This window comes from Xyrauchen texanus, chromosome 9 (genome assembly GCF_025860055.1).
Source record: "Xyrauchen texanus isolate HMW12.3.18 chromosome 9, RBS_HiC_50CHRs, whole genome shotgun sequence".
NCBI lineage: Eukaryota > Metazoa > Chordata > Actinopteri > Cypriniformes > Catostomidae > Xyrauchen > Xyrauchen texanus.
The window spans coordinates 18,527,058-18,540,776 of NC_068284.1; the positions used below are offsets into that span (position 1 = coordinate 18,527,058).

Below are 13,719 nucleotides of genomic sequence, written 5' to 3' on the forward strand. Positions count from 1 at the left end.
AACTGTTCACCTGCTTCATCTCCTGGCTGTCTAAAATCTCCAGAATCATGCTCTCTCCTCTGCTGCTTTGTTGAAACACCATCACTCCACTTTTCTTCTTATAAAACTGTGAGAGAGACAGATAGAGCAGGATAATCTGTTAATCCTGTCAAAATCTGACAATGTAGCATTAATCGCATAATTTACGGCTATATGCAGTCAGAGCTGAGACTGGTTTACTTTATGCCGGATGTGTTGTAAGGTGGGGAAGCCACAGAAATAAAGAGCTCCTCGGTCAACCCTGCGCCCTACGTGGTCCAGTGACACACGCCATGCATCCATCGGGATTGGTGTTTGCCTAAAAACAAAACAACAATGCACAGTCGATGTGATGCCAACAGACAACTATTGAATTCATTAAGGGTCAAATAAGATAAGTAAATGTTTAAAACAGATGAGTGGGTGCAATATTGTAGATTCATAAATAGAGTGGGTGACGGGTCATACCTGACATGGCAGTGGATGATGTCGGGAAGTATTTGGGGTAATGGCGATTTGAAGGCATAGCCCAGCTCTTTATCAAAGCAGTAGACAGCACACTCGGTATGTCTGTTCCTGGCTTTCTCCGACGGGGTCATTTGATGCGTATAGGGCTCCATCGCAGCTAACAAGCATTTCTAAATGTAAACACAGACATATCATGAAACTCCACTTCCACAACCCAACATTTATAGATATTTTGATTATAATAGTTCAGTATTAAAGCACCTCATCAATAAACGGGATGAGCACCACAGCTTCCCACTCCTGCTGTTTGCCGTTCAGGTCTGTTCTGAAGTCTTGTGGGTAATACTCAACAATGGGTGAGCTCAGTGATGTCATAAGGTGCTGTAATGAACATAGAGCCAGTAAGTAGGAAACAACAAGTTTCTAACAATGACTTAAAGGGATAGATCACCCAAAAATGAAATTCTCTCATCATTTACTCACCCTCATGCCATCCCAGATGCGTATGACTTTCTTTCTTATGCAGAACATATTTCAGCTCTGTAGGTCCATAAAATGCAAGTGAATGGTGACCAAAATGTCATACAAATCTGGGATGGCACGAGGGTGAGTAAATGATGAAAGAATTTTGGGTGAACTACTACTCCTTAAAGACTAGACAGAATATCACTGATGTGTGTTACCTGGTAACACTGTGGAAGTAGGTCTTTGCTGGCTGCAGGAAGGACACCCAAGAGCTGCTCGAATGGCATGAAAGGTTTGGCCAGGTCAAAGGTCAAAGTGAGACTAGAGAGGTTTCTCATATCAGAGAGGAAGGGAGCATAGTGGTATGGGTAATACCTGTAAATATGTGAGAGGACTTAGATAAATTAACACATACACAAACTAACCCACAGACACATAAAAGATGCCTGTTAAAAGACAAACAACGAGTTTTGTTGTGGTATTGGTTTGGCTTTTTCCACTAATAGGCAGGGGTACCCCTACTTTTCTGCTCCGATAATTCAACATGATTTTAAGAATGTGCATAAGAATCAGGAACAAAAACACACAGAGAGGAACCAGACATGATCAAAGCTGACAATATATTGTAATAACAAAAAACTAGGTTTGTCAGAGCAGTGGCCTTATGGTCAGTTTGAGTGCTTCAACATGCCGAGCAGTATTATGTCTAATAATATAATGCACTATACTAATCAATAAAAAACAATGGCAAAAAGAACTAACAATAATAATCTTTCAAAACAAACTGTTTGCAGAAGTTATATGACCAATTTGCTTATTTTATGCATCAATATTGTGTAACTAGGTACTAAATTGGGCACTTGGCACTAAAATGTAAAAGGAAACACAGATACAGTTGTTGTCAAACGCAGATGGTCACACACACACACACACACCCTTACCAGCTCCAGGACTGAACTCCATGGTAGTAGTAGTGCAAGATCCACTGGATCCCTTCAACGTAACATTTAGCCTGATTGGCCAAAAATTCACTGCCAAGATGAAACAGAAAATGAAACTTCATATTTTGGACTGTTTGATTTCAGATGTATAGCAATCCACATATTTATCTATCCAGTCAATTTCTAATAAAATAAAAAGGAAAAAGACTCACTCTGAAACGACTTCAACATCCATTTTGGTCATGTAATAGGTGCGCTTATACTGTCGAAACTCTGTTTCAAACATGTCATCATCCTCACCGTCCACATCTGTGCCTTCTGGTGCTTTGTGGGAGAAATGAAGACAGTTAGAAATTCCTACTCTTGAACTCATGCGATAGCTTTTTTGAGAAACAGATGAAAATGTAAGCAATTATTCACTGAAAATCTTGCCCTCCACCTTAGCTCTCAAAATGTATCACCACTTAATCATGATGCGACAAGTTTGATTTCAGTGACACCAACCCTGCATCCAAAATCATGTACTGTCAGAGAATGTACTGTATTTGATGAAAGATGAAATGGTGCTTATTCATTTAGCGCAGAGAACATAATGTATATAGGACATGTGAGTTGTAGTTAATTCATCAATCATATTACGATCAATTTAAGCAATAGTTTTAGTGTGTTTGAGTTTCATGTCACTAATGTTTGTTTTGTCTAATGGAAATCTGATCTGCATTAGTTCTGCCTTCAGAAATGTGGAGAACTTTGTCTCAAGTAAACTCTCTCTCAGCTGACTGAAACTTAACTTTGACTCTTGGTCTTCACTGAACATTGCCCTACAAAACAATGACAGAATTCTAATTTTTGGATGAATTATCCATTAAGGCTCTTAATCCAAACCAAGCACATACATGTGCTTTAAAGCATAGGACAATTCCTTTTATAATGCGTGTGTGTGTGTGTGTGTGTGTGTATATACACCTCTTCCTGAAGTGCCGTTAGAGTCTTTGACTCCAAGTGCAGAGAGACAGAGGGAGCCGTCTGAAGACTGAGAACATACAGAACAGACATATTCAGAGCAGTTACACTGATTATTATAACATATAGAGGATTACACAATGAACACATAGAACAGCCAGCACTGCTATTGCACAAACCAAGAATAAGATGCCCATTCATCAAAGGCCTATTCAACATGAGACAAAAGAAGCAAAAGCAGAAAAACCCCATTCATTTTGAAGACCAAAACAGAATGAAAATCATTATGCGACAATTGCAGCAGCACGTTATTGTCCTGCATGGTTACTTCGAACACCACCTCTCTAAAACAGGGATATGCTTTTCATCTTTTGAAATAAAAATTTAAAGGAATATTCTGGGCTTATTAAAAGTTAAGCTCAATTGACAGAATTTGTGGCATAATGTAGATATTCATAAAAATAAATTGACTTGTCCCTTTTTTTCTTTAATAATTAAAAAACAAAAAGCAAAAATCGAGGTTACAGTGAGGCATTTACAATGGAAGTGAATGGGGCCAATTTTTGGAGGGTTTAAAAGGCAGAAATGTGAAGCTTATAATTTAACAAAACCACTAACATCCATTCTTCTGTTAAAACACGTGTATTTTTAAGCTGTAAAGTTGCTTTAATCCTCATTTTAGGGTTATAGGGTACAGGTGTCATGTCGTCATGGCAACAAAATTGTAAAATTGGATTTAACTTTAAACAGAAAAGGTAAGAAAAATAATTTTATCACATAAAAATCATGTTAACGCACATACGGTTTACATCATGTGACTATGATTTTGATATAGTGAGTATTTTAACAGTTACAGATTTTGACCTAATTATTTCTATTGTAAGTGCCTCACTGTAAAAGATATTTTTGCTTTTTTAAAGAAAGGACAGACGAGTCTAAATTTTGCTTTTATGGTAATCAATATTATACCACAAATGCTGTCGACTGAGCTTAACTCTTGTGCGCTGTTGAAGACTTTTTTTTTACCCGTTTTCATTTCGTTTCTTTAATAAAAATGGTACCCTTATCGGAATGGTACAAAACTTGGTGACTTTTCCTCCACTAGCTGTCTGAACGCACAAAAACAATCTGGACTTGATTTGATAACTCTAAGGGGGTCGCAAAAAAACAACACTTGTGATGTTTGGGTCATTTTTGGCCCGCCACAGGAAATGAATGGGAAATAATACTTTGTTACACAACCAGATTTGACTGTGTCATGTTTGACTGCATATTAGAATATCATTGCAAAATCTGACACTTCAACACAAGTGGTTAAGAAAATATGCTACAATTTGACAAATAATATTTTTTATAATGTCCAAATATATATACACAATGCATAACTTCTGATAATATCTATAAATTAAGTTTGTTAGAACATGAGCTTTTAGAGATCACCCAATGCATGGAGCACTTAAGTCATTTACTGGCCATAGTTGTTATTTCATGTAATTATTATAATATTTTTTTTATTAAATTCCAACATATGATACCAGAGACCCCCAATGCATGACAAATTGTGATATTTTGACACTTTTAATTTACTGAAATGAAGGTTTTCATTGAAGTGACTATAACATAATATGTGCTTGTTTTATATCAAAATGAACGCTGTAATTTAGAGCTAAATAAGGTTTAAATACCATAACCCCCCAATTCATAACTTTAGTGTTTATACTTTAGTAAAACAAGTGTTATTACATATCTTAAAAAAAAAAAGGGGGGAAAAAAGGAAAATATAACATGTATTGACCCGCAAGCATCATAAGTGTGACTCACAAATGAACAGTGCACAAGGGTTAACTTGTATTGAACTAGAAATATTTATTTCAAAAGGAAATTCACCACCATGTTTTAAATGTGTACGGGAAAATCAGAATGTAAAACATCTCAGAAATAATGCTTGACTTGCTCATGAAACAATGTCCCATGTGACTGTTACTAGGGAGATCAAGTTAGAGGCGAGTTATTCTGGCTGCATTCTGTTAGTGATCACCTTATTCTTCTTCATGTCAGCCTCCTCGGCTGCCAGCCCAGCTGCCTCGTTCAGGTATTTGTTACCCACCTTACTCTCAAACCACTTCAGATCCACAAACACCTCGTTGAAGTGGTCACGGTCAAACTAAGATAAGAGAGGATGGCATCAATTGTCATAATATTGTTAGAAATAAGAGTAAAGACTAGAGAATGTACACAAGTAGTATAATAGATTATAGTATACTGCAGTACAGTACTAAATATTATACAAAAGAACTGAATACTCAAGTGTGGCACAGGTCATTATAGCGTTGTATAGTATTGAACTTTGTTTTACCATAATTTGTGTTTGCTAGCATTCATAGTATAGTAAAGAACAGTATAGTGTTGTATAGTAAAGTTTAGTATAGCACAGTACAGTACAGCATAATTGTATGACAGACTGAAACATGCTTCAGACTTCTTGCATTGTGAAAGTACAACTGTGTGTGTATCATTAATAATACATTGTGAAAAATGAATAGTGACTCACATCCGAGAGCTTCTCCAGGTACTTCTCAAAGTGGGCAAGGTTGAGGTGGCCATTTTCATTCAGGTAGCCTGTTCAAGTCCATATAATTCCATCAGCACACAGAATCGAATCTTATTATAGTAACATATCTCCAAATCAACATAAACTATTACCCACAAATACAAACATGCTTTGTGATTGGCAGGCGGACTGACTCACCCCCGATAGTGGGCAGCACACTGATGTAAGTTCGGTAGAGCAGTGGCAGTGCATCATGGTTGATGTGCAGGTGAGGTAGATGAGGGATGAAGTCATTCCCCACCAGGAAACCCATCAGAACCCAGTCATCTATGATCCGCTCCAGGTCATATTCAAATGAGATCTTTTTCTGATGGATATCATATAAATGCAGAGTTATGACATTATTGTGAGTAATTTTCTGCGACAAAAAACAGGTCAGTTTGACAGTTTTTTTTTTTTTTTTTACACCTGACGTCTCACAACCGTGAGGCAGTATATCATTTATAATGATTTATAATGAGGTGTCATATTTATCTAACATTGTTATGGCATGATTTAGGTTTGCAGGCGTTCAACATGCTATGTGTGCAGAATGCGTGTGCATATGAAGATGGTATATCCTCACCCTGAGCTCTGAAAACTCATAGTCAATGTATTCCCTCATAAGCGAGAGGTGGAGCAGGTGAAAGGTCGTCTCCTCAGGAGCTGATATCCTGCAGGCCAGACAAAACCCATTTATTGCAAATGATCACAAGAAACCATTAGCTTACATACATAGCCTAGAAATGTCACTATTAGACCTGTTTCACACCGTACACAAGCGGCGTTGCAGTGTGACGCAATAATATCTGTTGCGTAACAATCTGTGGTGCTATACAGAAAAGAACATAATTTCTTGATTACCACCATTGAGTATTTCCTTAAAAAAATAAAAAGCCCATAAAACAAAAATTGGTTATCAGGAGTGAGCTATTGAAAACCCCCATTTTTGGTTAAATTTGGTGAATTTGCACACGCAATGCTTAAATGAATAACTACACACAAATGCACTGCACACTGTCTGCGTGTTTAAACATTCCAAAATGTTGCATCTCTCAATTCATCCCTTTAAAAGGGACCAGAGATAAAAATATTAAAATCACTAGTTGTTGGACAACTAGTGGATCATCCCAACCATTTGTAGGATGTGTACGTTTATATGACTTCAGTCTGCAGGTTTTACATCCATCGTTTAAAGTAACACTCCCAAACAGTCTATTTCAGTCACTTTTTTGGTGGATATAAGTCTGGTATTTCGAATTTCTTTGTTATATTTTCAGCCCGTTTCACGTGAATGAAAGTTCACTTTCAGTCCACGAGCGTAAACTACATTTACATTTATGCATTGGACAGACGCTTTTATCCAAAGTGACTTACAGTGCACTTATTACAGGGATAATCCTACCCACAGAAACCTGGAGTTCAGTGTCTTTCCCAATGGTGACAATGGTGATGGCTGTGGGGATTGAACCGGCATCCCTCTACTTACCAGTTCTGTGCTTTTGCCCAAAAAAGAGGTAACATTTTGGTCTGTTCTCACCAAAAACATTGTATCGCTTCAGAAGACATAGAGTAAACCACTCGATGAATCACTTTAGGCTGCCTTTATGTCGGCATAAGGGTGCGTTCATGAGTTCACTGGTTCATATAATCCTGGAGCGCATTAAGGTTTTGGCGGATTTAATGTGATGTCCATAACAAAAGACCTTGAGCACAGGTCTGTAGACTATCTGACTGTAGCAAGAAATAGAGAGATAATCCTGGAATAATAATTAGTAGAGGCGTAATTAAATATTAATGGTGGAGATGGGGAGGTGGAGGAATGCTGGACGAATCCGAGGGAAGCAGCTGCTTATATATCCTTGGGATATGATTGGCAGACCAAGATGTACAAGATTCTCATGAACATATTTGGTTATTTATTAAATGATGATAGGATTGTCATTTTTAGGTTAACTATTCCTTTAATCGTCATGAAATCTAATTTACATGAGAAGGGGTATGACATTTACTGTATATCCAAACATGCTGTTTTATAAAAGTCTGTACTGCAAAAGGCTGTGTTGATAAACAGGTTTACAGTGCATTTTCAACGTGTTCTCTGTATTCTCTGCAACAACAACAAAAAAGGCTCATAACAAGACTCTAGGAGGTAGCTACGGTATTTATGCAGGTGGCGCGAATGCTGTAACCCATTTACGTATATACTTGCATTCAGAAAGTATTCAGACCCCTTAATGTTTTTCACATTTTGTAATGTTGCAGTGTTATGCTAAACTTCTTTAAATTATTTATTTTCACATCAATCTACACTCCATACCCCATAATGACAAGGCTAAAACCAGCTTTTTGAGAAGTTTGCAAATTTATTACAAAGAAAAAAAACGTCAATATCACTTTGATATAATAATAAAGCATTTTATCATAAGGCTGCAACATAACTAACTGTGAAGGGTCTGAATACTTTCTGAATGCACTGTATACACTACAATGCTACACTATAAACACATCTCACTCCACCACACTAGCACACCCACCTCTTTTGTGACTTTTTGCCTCCGAAGCGTACCTCCTCTCTGAGGAGAGAAAAATTAGGCTCATGGCTGGTTAAACCAAGCATTATCTACAAATAGAGAGAGAGACAGAATGAGAAAGACAGCTTAAAATATAGTCAGAAATAAATATGGTATGACACAACAGTGACAGTAATGTATATACTCAATTAACGCAATGATACACATTTACTCACCAGGTCAGCATCCAGACCGTATAGGCAGTGTCTAGTGTTTGGGTTATGATCCGGCTTGGTGCTCTCAGAGCGAATGAACTCCATTATCTTGTGCTCTCCTTCACCAGGGGTCTGTATATAAGCAGGGATCAGAAAAACATCCAAAAGTACACAAATACACAGTATTAAGCTCTTAATTTCTTTAACTCACCTCATGACCAGACAAATACACGTTTACTCCCTGCCATGTTTTGTCTGTGGATAGCTTATAGTGAACAAAATATTTAAGCTGCTCTTGTAGCCTGGCCATGAAATCCGTTCCTACAGTTAAAAAAAAAAAAAATATACATTTCGCTCAGAACCTCCCATAACAAAACATCAGACAACCTATAAAAACCACCCCATTAGTGATTTCAAATCATTGTTAACTTCATAAATGTTAATGATAAAACTACAGTGATTATATGACTAACACTGCAGGACGAACTCTCACATTTAAAAGGGTCATATCATCGAATGCCACTTTTGACCCGAATTACATTGTGACAAGTTCACAAAACAAACAGCACTGAAATGTGACACCCTTTCCTAACATTGCGATCCTTCAGAAGGATATACAGCAGCAGGCATTACAAACAGCTTTCAGAATTATTTTTCATTAGTTTTTCTTGTCTTTAGAAATAACAGTATATATCTTACTTCCTCTATATTGCTCTATTGTGACTGGGCATTTATGATGTCAGTAAGTTACAGAAGATGCTTTCGATTGTGAAAGTTCATGTATTTTTTCATAGTAAATTTAATTATTTTATTTCAAAAGATCAATGAAAATTTGACTCCTTATAATAGGACACCATTTAGATACATTTCTTATGGATGGTCTTGTTATGAAATGATAGACAAACTGAATGAAAACAATTGAATGAGGACACAAACCAGGCGTGATGCAGTTAGAGTCAAATCTGGCCTCTGTGGGTAAAACTTCGCCTTTCTCCAAAGCCTTCTTGATTTTCTCCTCGGCTTCTTTTGCTGACCTATACAACACAAATAGAACACTGAAACTCAAATTGTCAAAGTAAAAAATGTGTAGGGTAAATTACAAACAAACTACATATTACTAATTATATAAAATTGTAATCAGATTACCAGAGTTTCTGCAGGTTTTATGAAGCTAAATTTAAGACTTTTTAAAGACCTTTTTAAGACCACCTAAAGAAAATTTAAGGAATCAATGTGCATTTTGTTTTTATTTAATACTGCCCCGAAGAAGCTATGTGACAACACATCCTCACCCACATTAAATATGACAAAATAGAAAATGAATTTACACACATGATCCTGTTTAGAAGTTGACTTCTAATATGGCGTGTTGCTTTCTCTATGATCGATGACTGTTTGTGTAATAATGGTTCATGAATCCCTGCTTTCTCCTGAGCAGTGAAGATGTCCACTTTTCTTAAGAAAAAAAACCCCAACTACAGTAAAATTATTTGGTTTCTCTGCATCTTCTGCACATTTGAATCCTTCCCAACAGTGGCATTATATGAGGTCCAGATTTTGACAATTGATGGACTAATACACAACTATTACAAAAGGTGCAAACAATTACTGATGCTCAAGATGGCAACATAAGAAGAACCAAGGGGTGCAAACTTTTGAACAGTATGATTTGTGTAAATAAGAGTACATTTTGTGTAATGTAGATTTTGAAAGTCAGAACTACATTAAAAAAAATCCCTTAGAGGCTATTTGTATGCATTCTGAAAGGGGTGTGGAAACTTTTAAAACAAAAGGGTTTTGCAAACTTCTGCACTTAACTGTATACACAATATAGTTTGTGAAAATTTACTTTTTAACTACATTTTAGCTTTTTTAAATGTACAAATTCCATGTAGCCAAACCTAGCCGTCATATTGTATGTGTAATTATGGAATGACTTCAAAAATGTCACACCATTGTAACCACGAATTCAAAATACAACCCCCACATCCGAACATATAAGTGCTTGTACTATGTAAACAGTGCAGTGTAGCTGTCTAAATGTGACATTGTCTGATTTATCTCCGTGCTCGTGGGAAATGAACATTCCCACAGAAAAATACTTGCTTACATATTCACGTGCTGCATGAAGAAATAGATCGGCTTCTTTTAGCTCGTTGTTGAAAACACGTTTTGTTTTATTGGTGCATTTCTACTTGTGCTGACTGACAGGATGAAAAGAGTGCGCCACGCATAAGACGTCATTCCAGATACATTTCAGCAGAACGACTAAAATGAAAGTATCATCAAATCAACGTGCAACGCTGCGAAATTGCTTCTCTTCTCTGCAAACAATACTAAAGACAATAGCGAGAAGGAAAATTAGTACATCAAATTTAAGTAGAAAAAAATCAGTGAGCCTACCAGCTGAAACCAGGACATAAATACAACTTTTAGAGAATTGTCGGGATACGCCTCCTCAAAACGAGACGTCTGGTCACCCTACTTAAACGCAATGAGAAAACAATCCCTCATACAACATTTAATGCCATGGCCGTATGAATTAACGACTCGTTGCTCCGATGTAAGACCTTTTTAAGGCCTTATTTTGCAGAAGGGCGAATTAAGACTTTAAGACCTTTTTAAGACCCGCGGAAACCCTGTTAGAAAGTTACTTTCTAAATCACGTTACCTCTCAATTTCAATATTTCTTTCTTGTTCATTGTTTCACACAAGTCATACGAGATGCTATTCTTATGATCTGAGTTACTGTAGACTGTCAGTTCTAACCAGTCTGGCCATTCTCTGTTGACCTCTCTCATCAACAAGGTGTTTCCGTCAGCAGAACTGCCGCCCACTGGATGTTTTATGTTTTTGACACCATTCTGAGTAAATCCATTCTAGAGACAGTTGTGCGTGAAAATCCCAGGAGATCAGCAGTTACAGAAATACTCAAACCACCAACAATCATACCACGGTCGAAATCACAGAGATCAAAAATCTTCCCCATTCTGATGGTTAATGTGAACATTAACTGAAGCTCCAGACCCATATATGCATATCTGCATGATTTTATGCACTGCAGCCACACAATTGACTGATTAGGTAATCGCATGGATGATTGTTGGTGCCAGGTGGGCTGGTTTGAGTATTTGTGTAACTGCTGATCTCCTGGGATTTTCACACACACAACAGTCTCTAGAATTTAATCCGAAAGGTGCCTTGTTGATGAGAGAGATCAACAGAGACTGGCCAGACAGGTTCAAACTGATAAAATCTAAGGTAACACAAATAACCACTCTGTACAATTGTGGTGAGTCATCGTCTCAGAATACTATTCTGAGATGCAGGTTGACTCGGATGTGGCAGCACGAGGGGGACCTACACAATATTAGGCAGGTAGTTTTAATGTTGTGGCTGATCAGTGTATACTTATAAGTAATTAATTTAATTGACAGTCAGTAACTGTAATCTAATTCCAAGAATGTTAAATGTAATAATTTATTCTACTTTTTTTTACCAAAAAATATAACTAGATTACAGTAATTACTTTGTAATTGGATTAACCCAACACTGTTCTGTTCAACTCAATATAATACAGAGAAATAAGAACAATAAATATTTTATGACCTGCCTTGAAAATGTAATAATTACATTGCTAAAATAGTCTTTATGTGCAGCCGTTCTCTGTACATGTAGCCTCAACTCTTTTGCCATACCTGAATCTTCTCCCACGCTGCTGGTTCATCTTGGCCCTGGGTGCAACACCATCCACCGCCATATAGAAAAATTTCCTGGGCTTGATAATGCGGAACAGCACCTCCAGGTAGTGGAAAATGTCAGCGAAAATCTTCTCCTCAGAAATACGGAAGTGTACGTCCTCATCATTGGGGTGGGAACATTGGTGGATGATTCCATTCATATCTAAATAGAGGTTGTCAAACTCTGGGATCTGTGATAAGAGAGAGACATGGCCATAATTGGAGGGACTAGAAGTGTGAACTCCTGACTTGAAATAAGTAAAGGAATGAGCAATATGTAAAGTAAAAAAAAAAAACTTGTTAAAAGTCTGCAAGTTTGATATTGACACTGAAATACTATCTGATATAATAAGAATTAATAGGTCTAATAACAAGTCAACGAATCCTCTGTCATTTTATTAGTGTTATGTAAAAAAGACATATAAAAACATAAAAGGTTATTAGGCCATACAAGAGACACAACATTACAAAACTATAGATTGGATAGCTAACTAAAATGAGCTCTAATTCATACATGGACCATCACATTTAGATGGATACTATTTAAAACATAAAGCAACTCAAAATCAATGACAGGCGAACTATATTGGTAGAATGTTACCAACAAGCAAACCATAATAGGCTATGACTCGAAACAAACTGGGCTGTCAAAATTTTTGGGTAAGATATGTGTTGGTGGGTGTTGGTGTTCTTCATCAGCAATTTTTTGCATCTCTTTAAGCGACTTGCAGCTAGAAAGTTAAGAACGCGCCTGCGATGCCCCAAAATACTGTCTAGGATGTCAACCAAGTAGGTTTCGAGACACAGTCATTATATTTTCAAACCACAGCAACAATACCAGTAAAACAAAAATATTTAGTTCGTTCCTTATATAACATATTTATCGGTGACTATAAAACTATTGCTTTAGCGTCTGTTTAAGTGAAAGGTTTGTGGAGCTGATCAGAGAGCTGTAAATGATCTCTTGCGGCCCTGTTATATTTAGCCACTAAACTAGCGCACCTGGTGTTCTTTGACAACTTCACTCAGACACGGATAGCGCTCTGATATCCACCGGTAAAATTTCGGAACTCCCATCTTCACTACAAACACTTAAAAAAATTAATGTAGTGAAAATCTATAAATAATCCAATTATGAGCCGAGTTTCATAGATTGATGATGCTAGCTCTGTCGGTTATGTTTCTGTATGAGCTGTTTCTGTCCAGTCAATAAAAATGTCCGTGTGGAAACGCACATTATGTATATATTGTAACACCGTTCCGACACTACTACGACCATATATTATATAGAGATGTCTATGACTACGACATTTGAAAGATTGTACTCTAATGGAAAGAAAAGAATGAAATTAACTAAAACATATATTTACAATCTTAATTAATCTTAACCTAATTAATGTTGTGATATTTGTAAGAAAATACACTAGAACTGTACAACCAACACAGATTTCCGGCAGAAATAAGAACTTCCCATGGGATAGTGATGTAGGCCTACTGTGAGAAAATTCGGTGACATTTTGGCTTTCAAACGTTTGAAAAATGTAACAAACTTTTATAAGTGTCTTTACGTATCATCATTAAAGAGACATGTTAAAGATTTCATAAGTCATACCTGGTTAGCTAAATGACTTTTAGTTAATTATATTGACATTAAAAAAATATTTTATTTTACCAAAAAAAAAAAAAAAAAAAACTCCACTATCTGTGTTTAAGTTCATTTACCGCAAATGAATACCTCTTAGTGTGAGAATGTAATACTAACCACTTAAAGGGATAGATCGCCTACACATTTAAATTCTCTCATCA

At 36.6% G+C, this 13,719-nt stretch overlaps 1 protein-coding gene across 3 annotated transcripts in view; it reads right to left on the reverse strand.

Moving 5' to 3' along the window:
• The window catches only part of LOC127649549 (5'-3' exoribonuclease 1-like), a 29,798-nt gene extending 16,692 nt beyond the window's left edge, over positions 1 to 13,106 (reverse strand). For 2 of the 3 annotated variants that reach the window (XM_052134705.1, XM_052134704.1), the window contains exons 1-18: positions 12,916 to 13,106; positions 11,872 to 12,104; positions 9,110 to 9,207; positions 8,385 to 8,494; positions 8,195 to 8,305; positions 7,983 to 8,068; positions 6,032 to 6,119; positions 5,605 to 5,773; positions 5,407 to 5,474; positions 4,894 to 5,019; positions 2,859 to 2,925; positions 2,105 to 2,216; positions 1,893 to 1,982; positions 1,170 to 1,326; positions 748 to 867; positions 487 to 656; positions 220 to 337; positions 11 to 106 (exon numbers count right to left, since the gene is read on the reverse strand). In XM_052134705.1, the coding sequence (XP_051990665.1) occupies positions 11 to 106; positions 220 to 337; positions 487 to 656; positions 748 to 867; positions 1,170 to 1,326; positions 1,893 to 1,982; positions 2,105 to 2,216; positions 2,859 to 2,925; positions 4,894 to 5,019; positions 5,407 to 5,474; positions 5,605 to 5,773; positions 6,032 to 6,119; positions 7,983 to 8,068; positions 8,195 to 8,305; positions 8,385 to 8,494; positions 9,110 to 9,207; positions 11,872 to 12,104; positions 12,916 to 12,990 (2,094 nt within the window). In that variant the 5' untranslated portion in view covers positions 12,991 to 13,106. The remainder of the gene's footprint in view (positions 1 to 10; positions 107 to 219; positions 338 to 486; positions 657 to 747; positions 868 to 1,169; positions 1,327 to 1,892; positions 1,983 to 2,104; positions 2,217 to 2,858; positions 2,926 to 4,893; positions 5,020 to 5,406; positions 5,475 to 5,604; positions 5,774 to 6,031; positions 6,120 to 7,982; positions 8,069 to 8,194; positions 8,306 to 8,384; positions 8,495 to 9,109; positions 9,208 to 11,871; positions 12,105 to 12,915) is intronic. The other variant, XM_052134706.1, reaches the window with a different exon arrangement.
• Between the last annotated feature and the right edge of the window lie 613 nt (positions 13,107 to 13,719).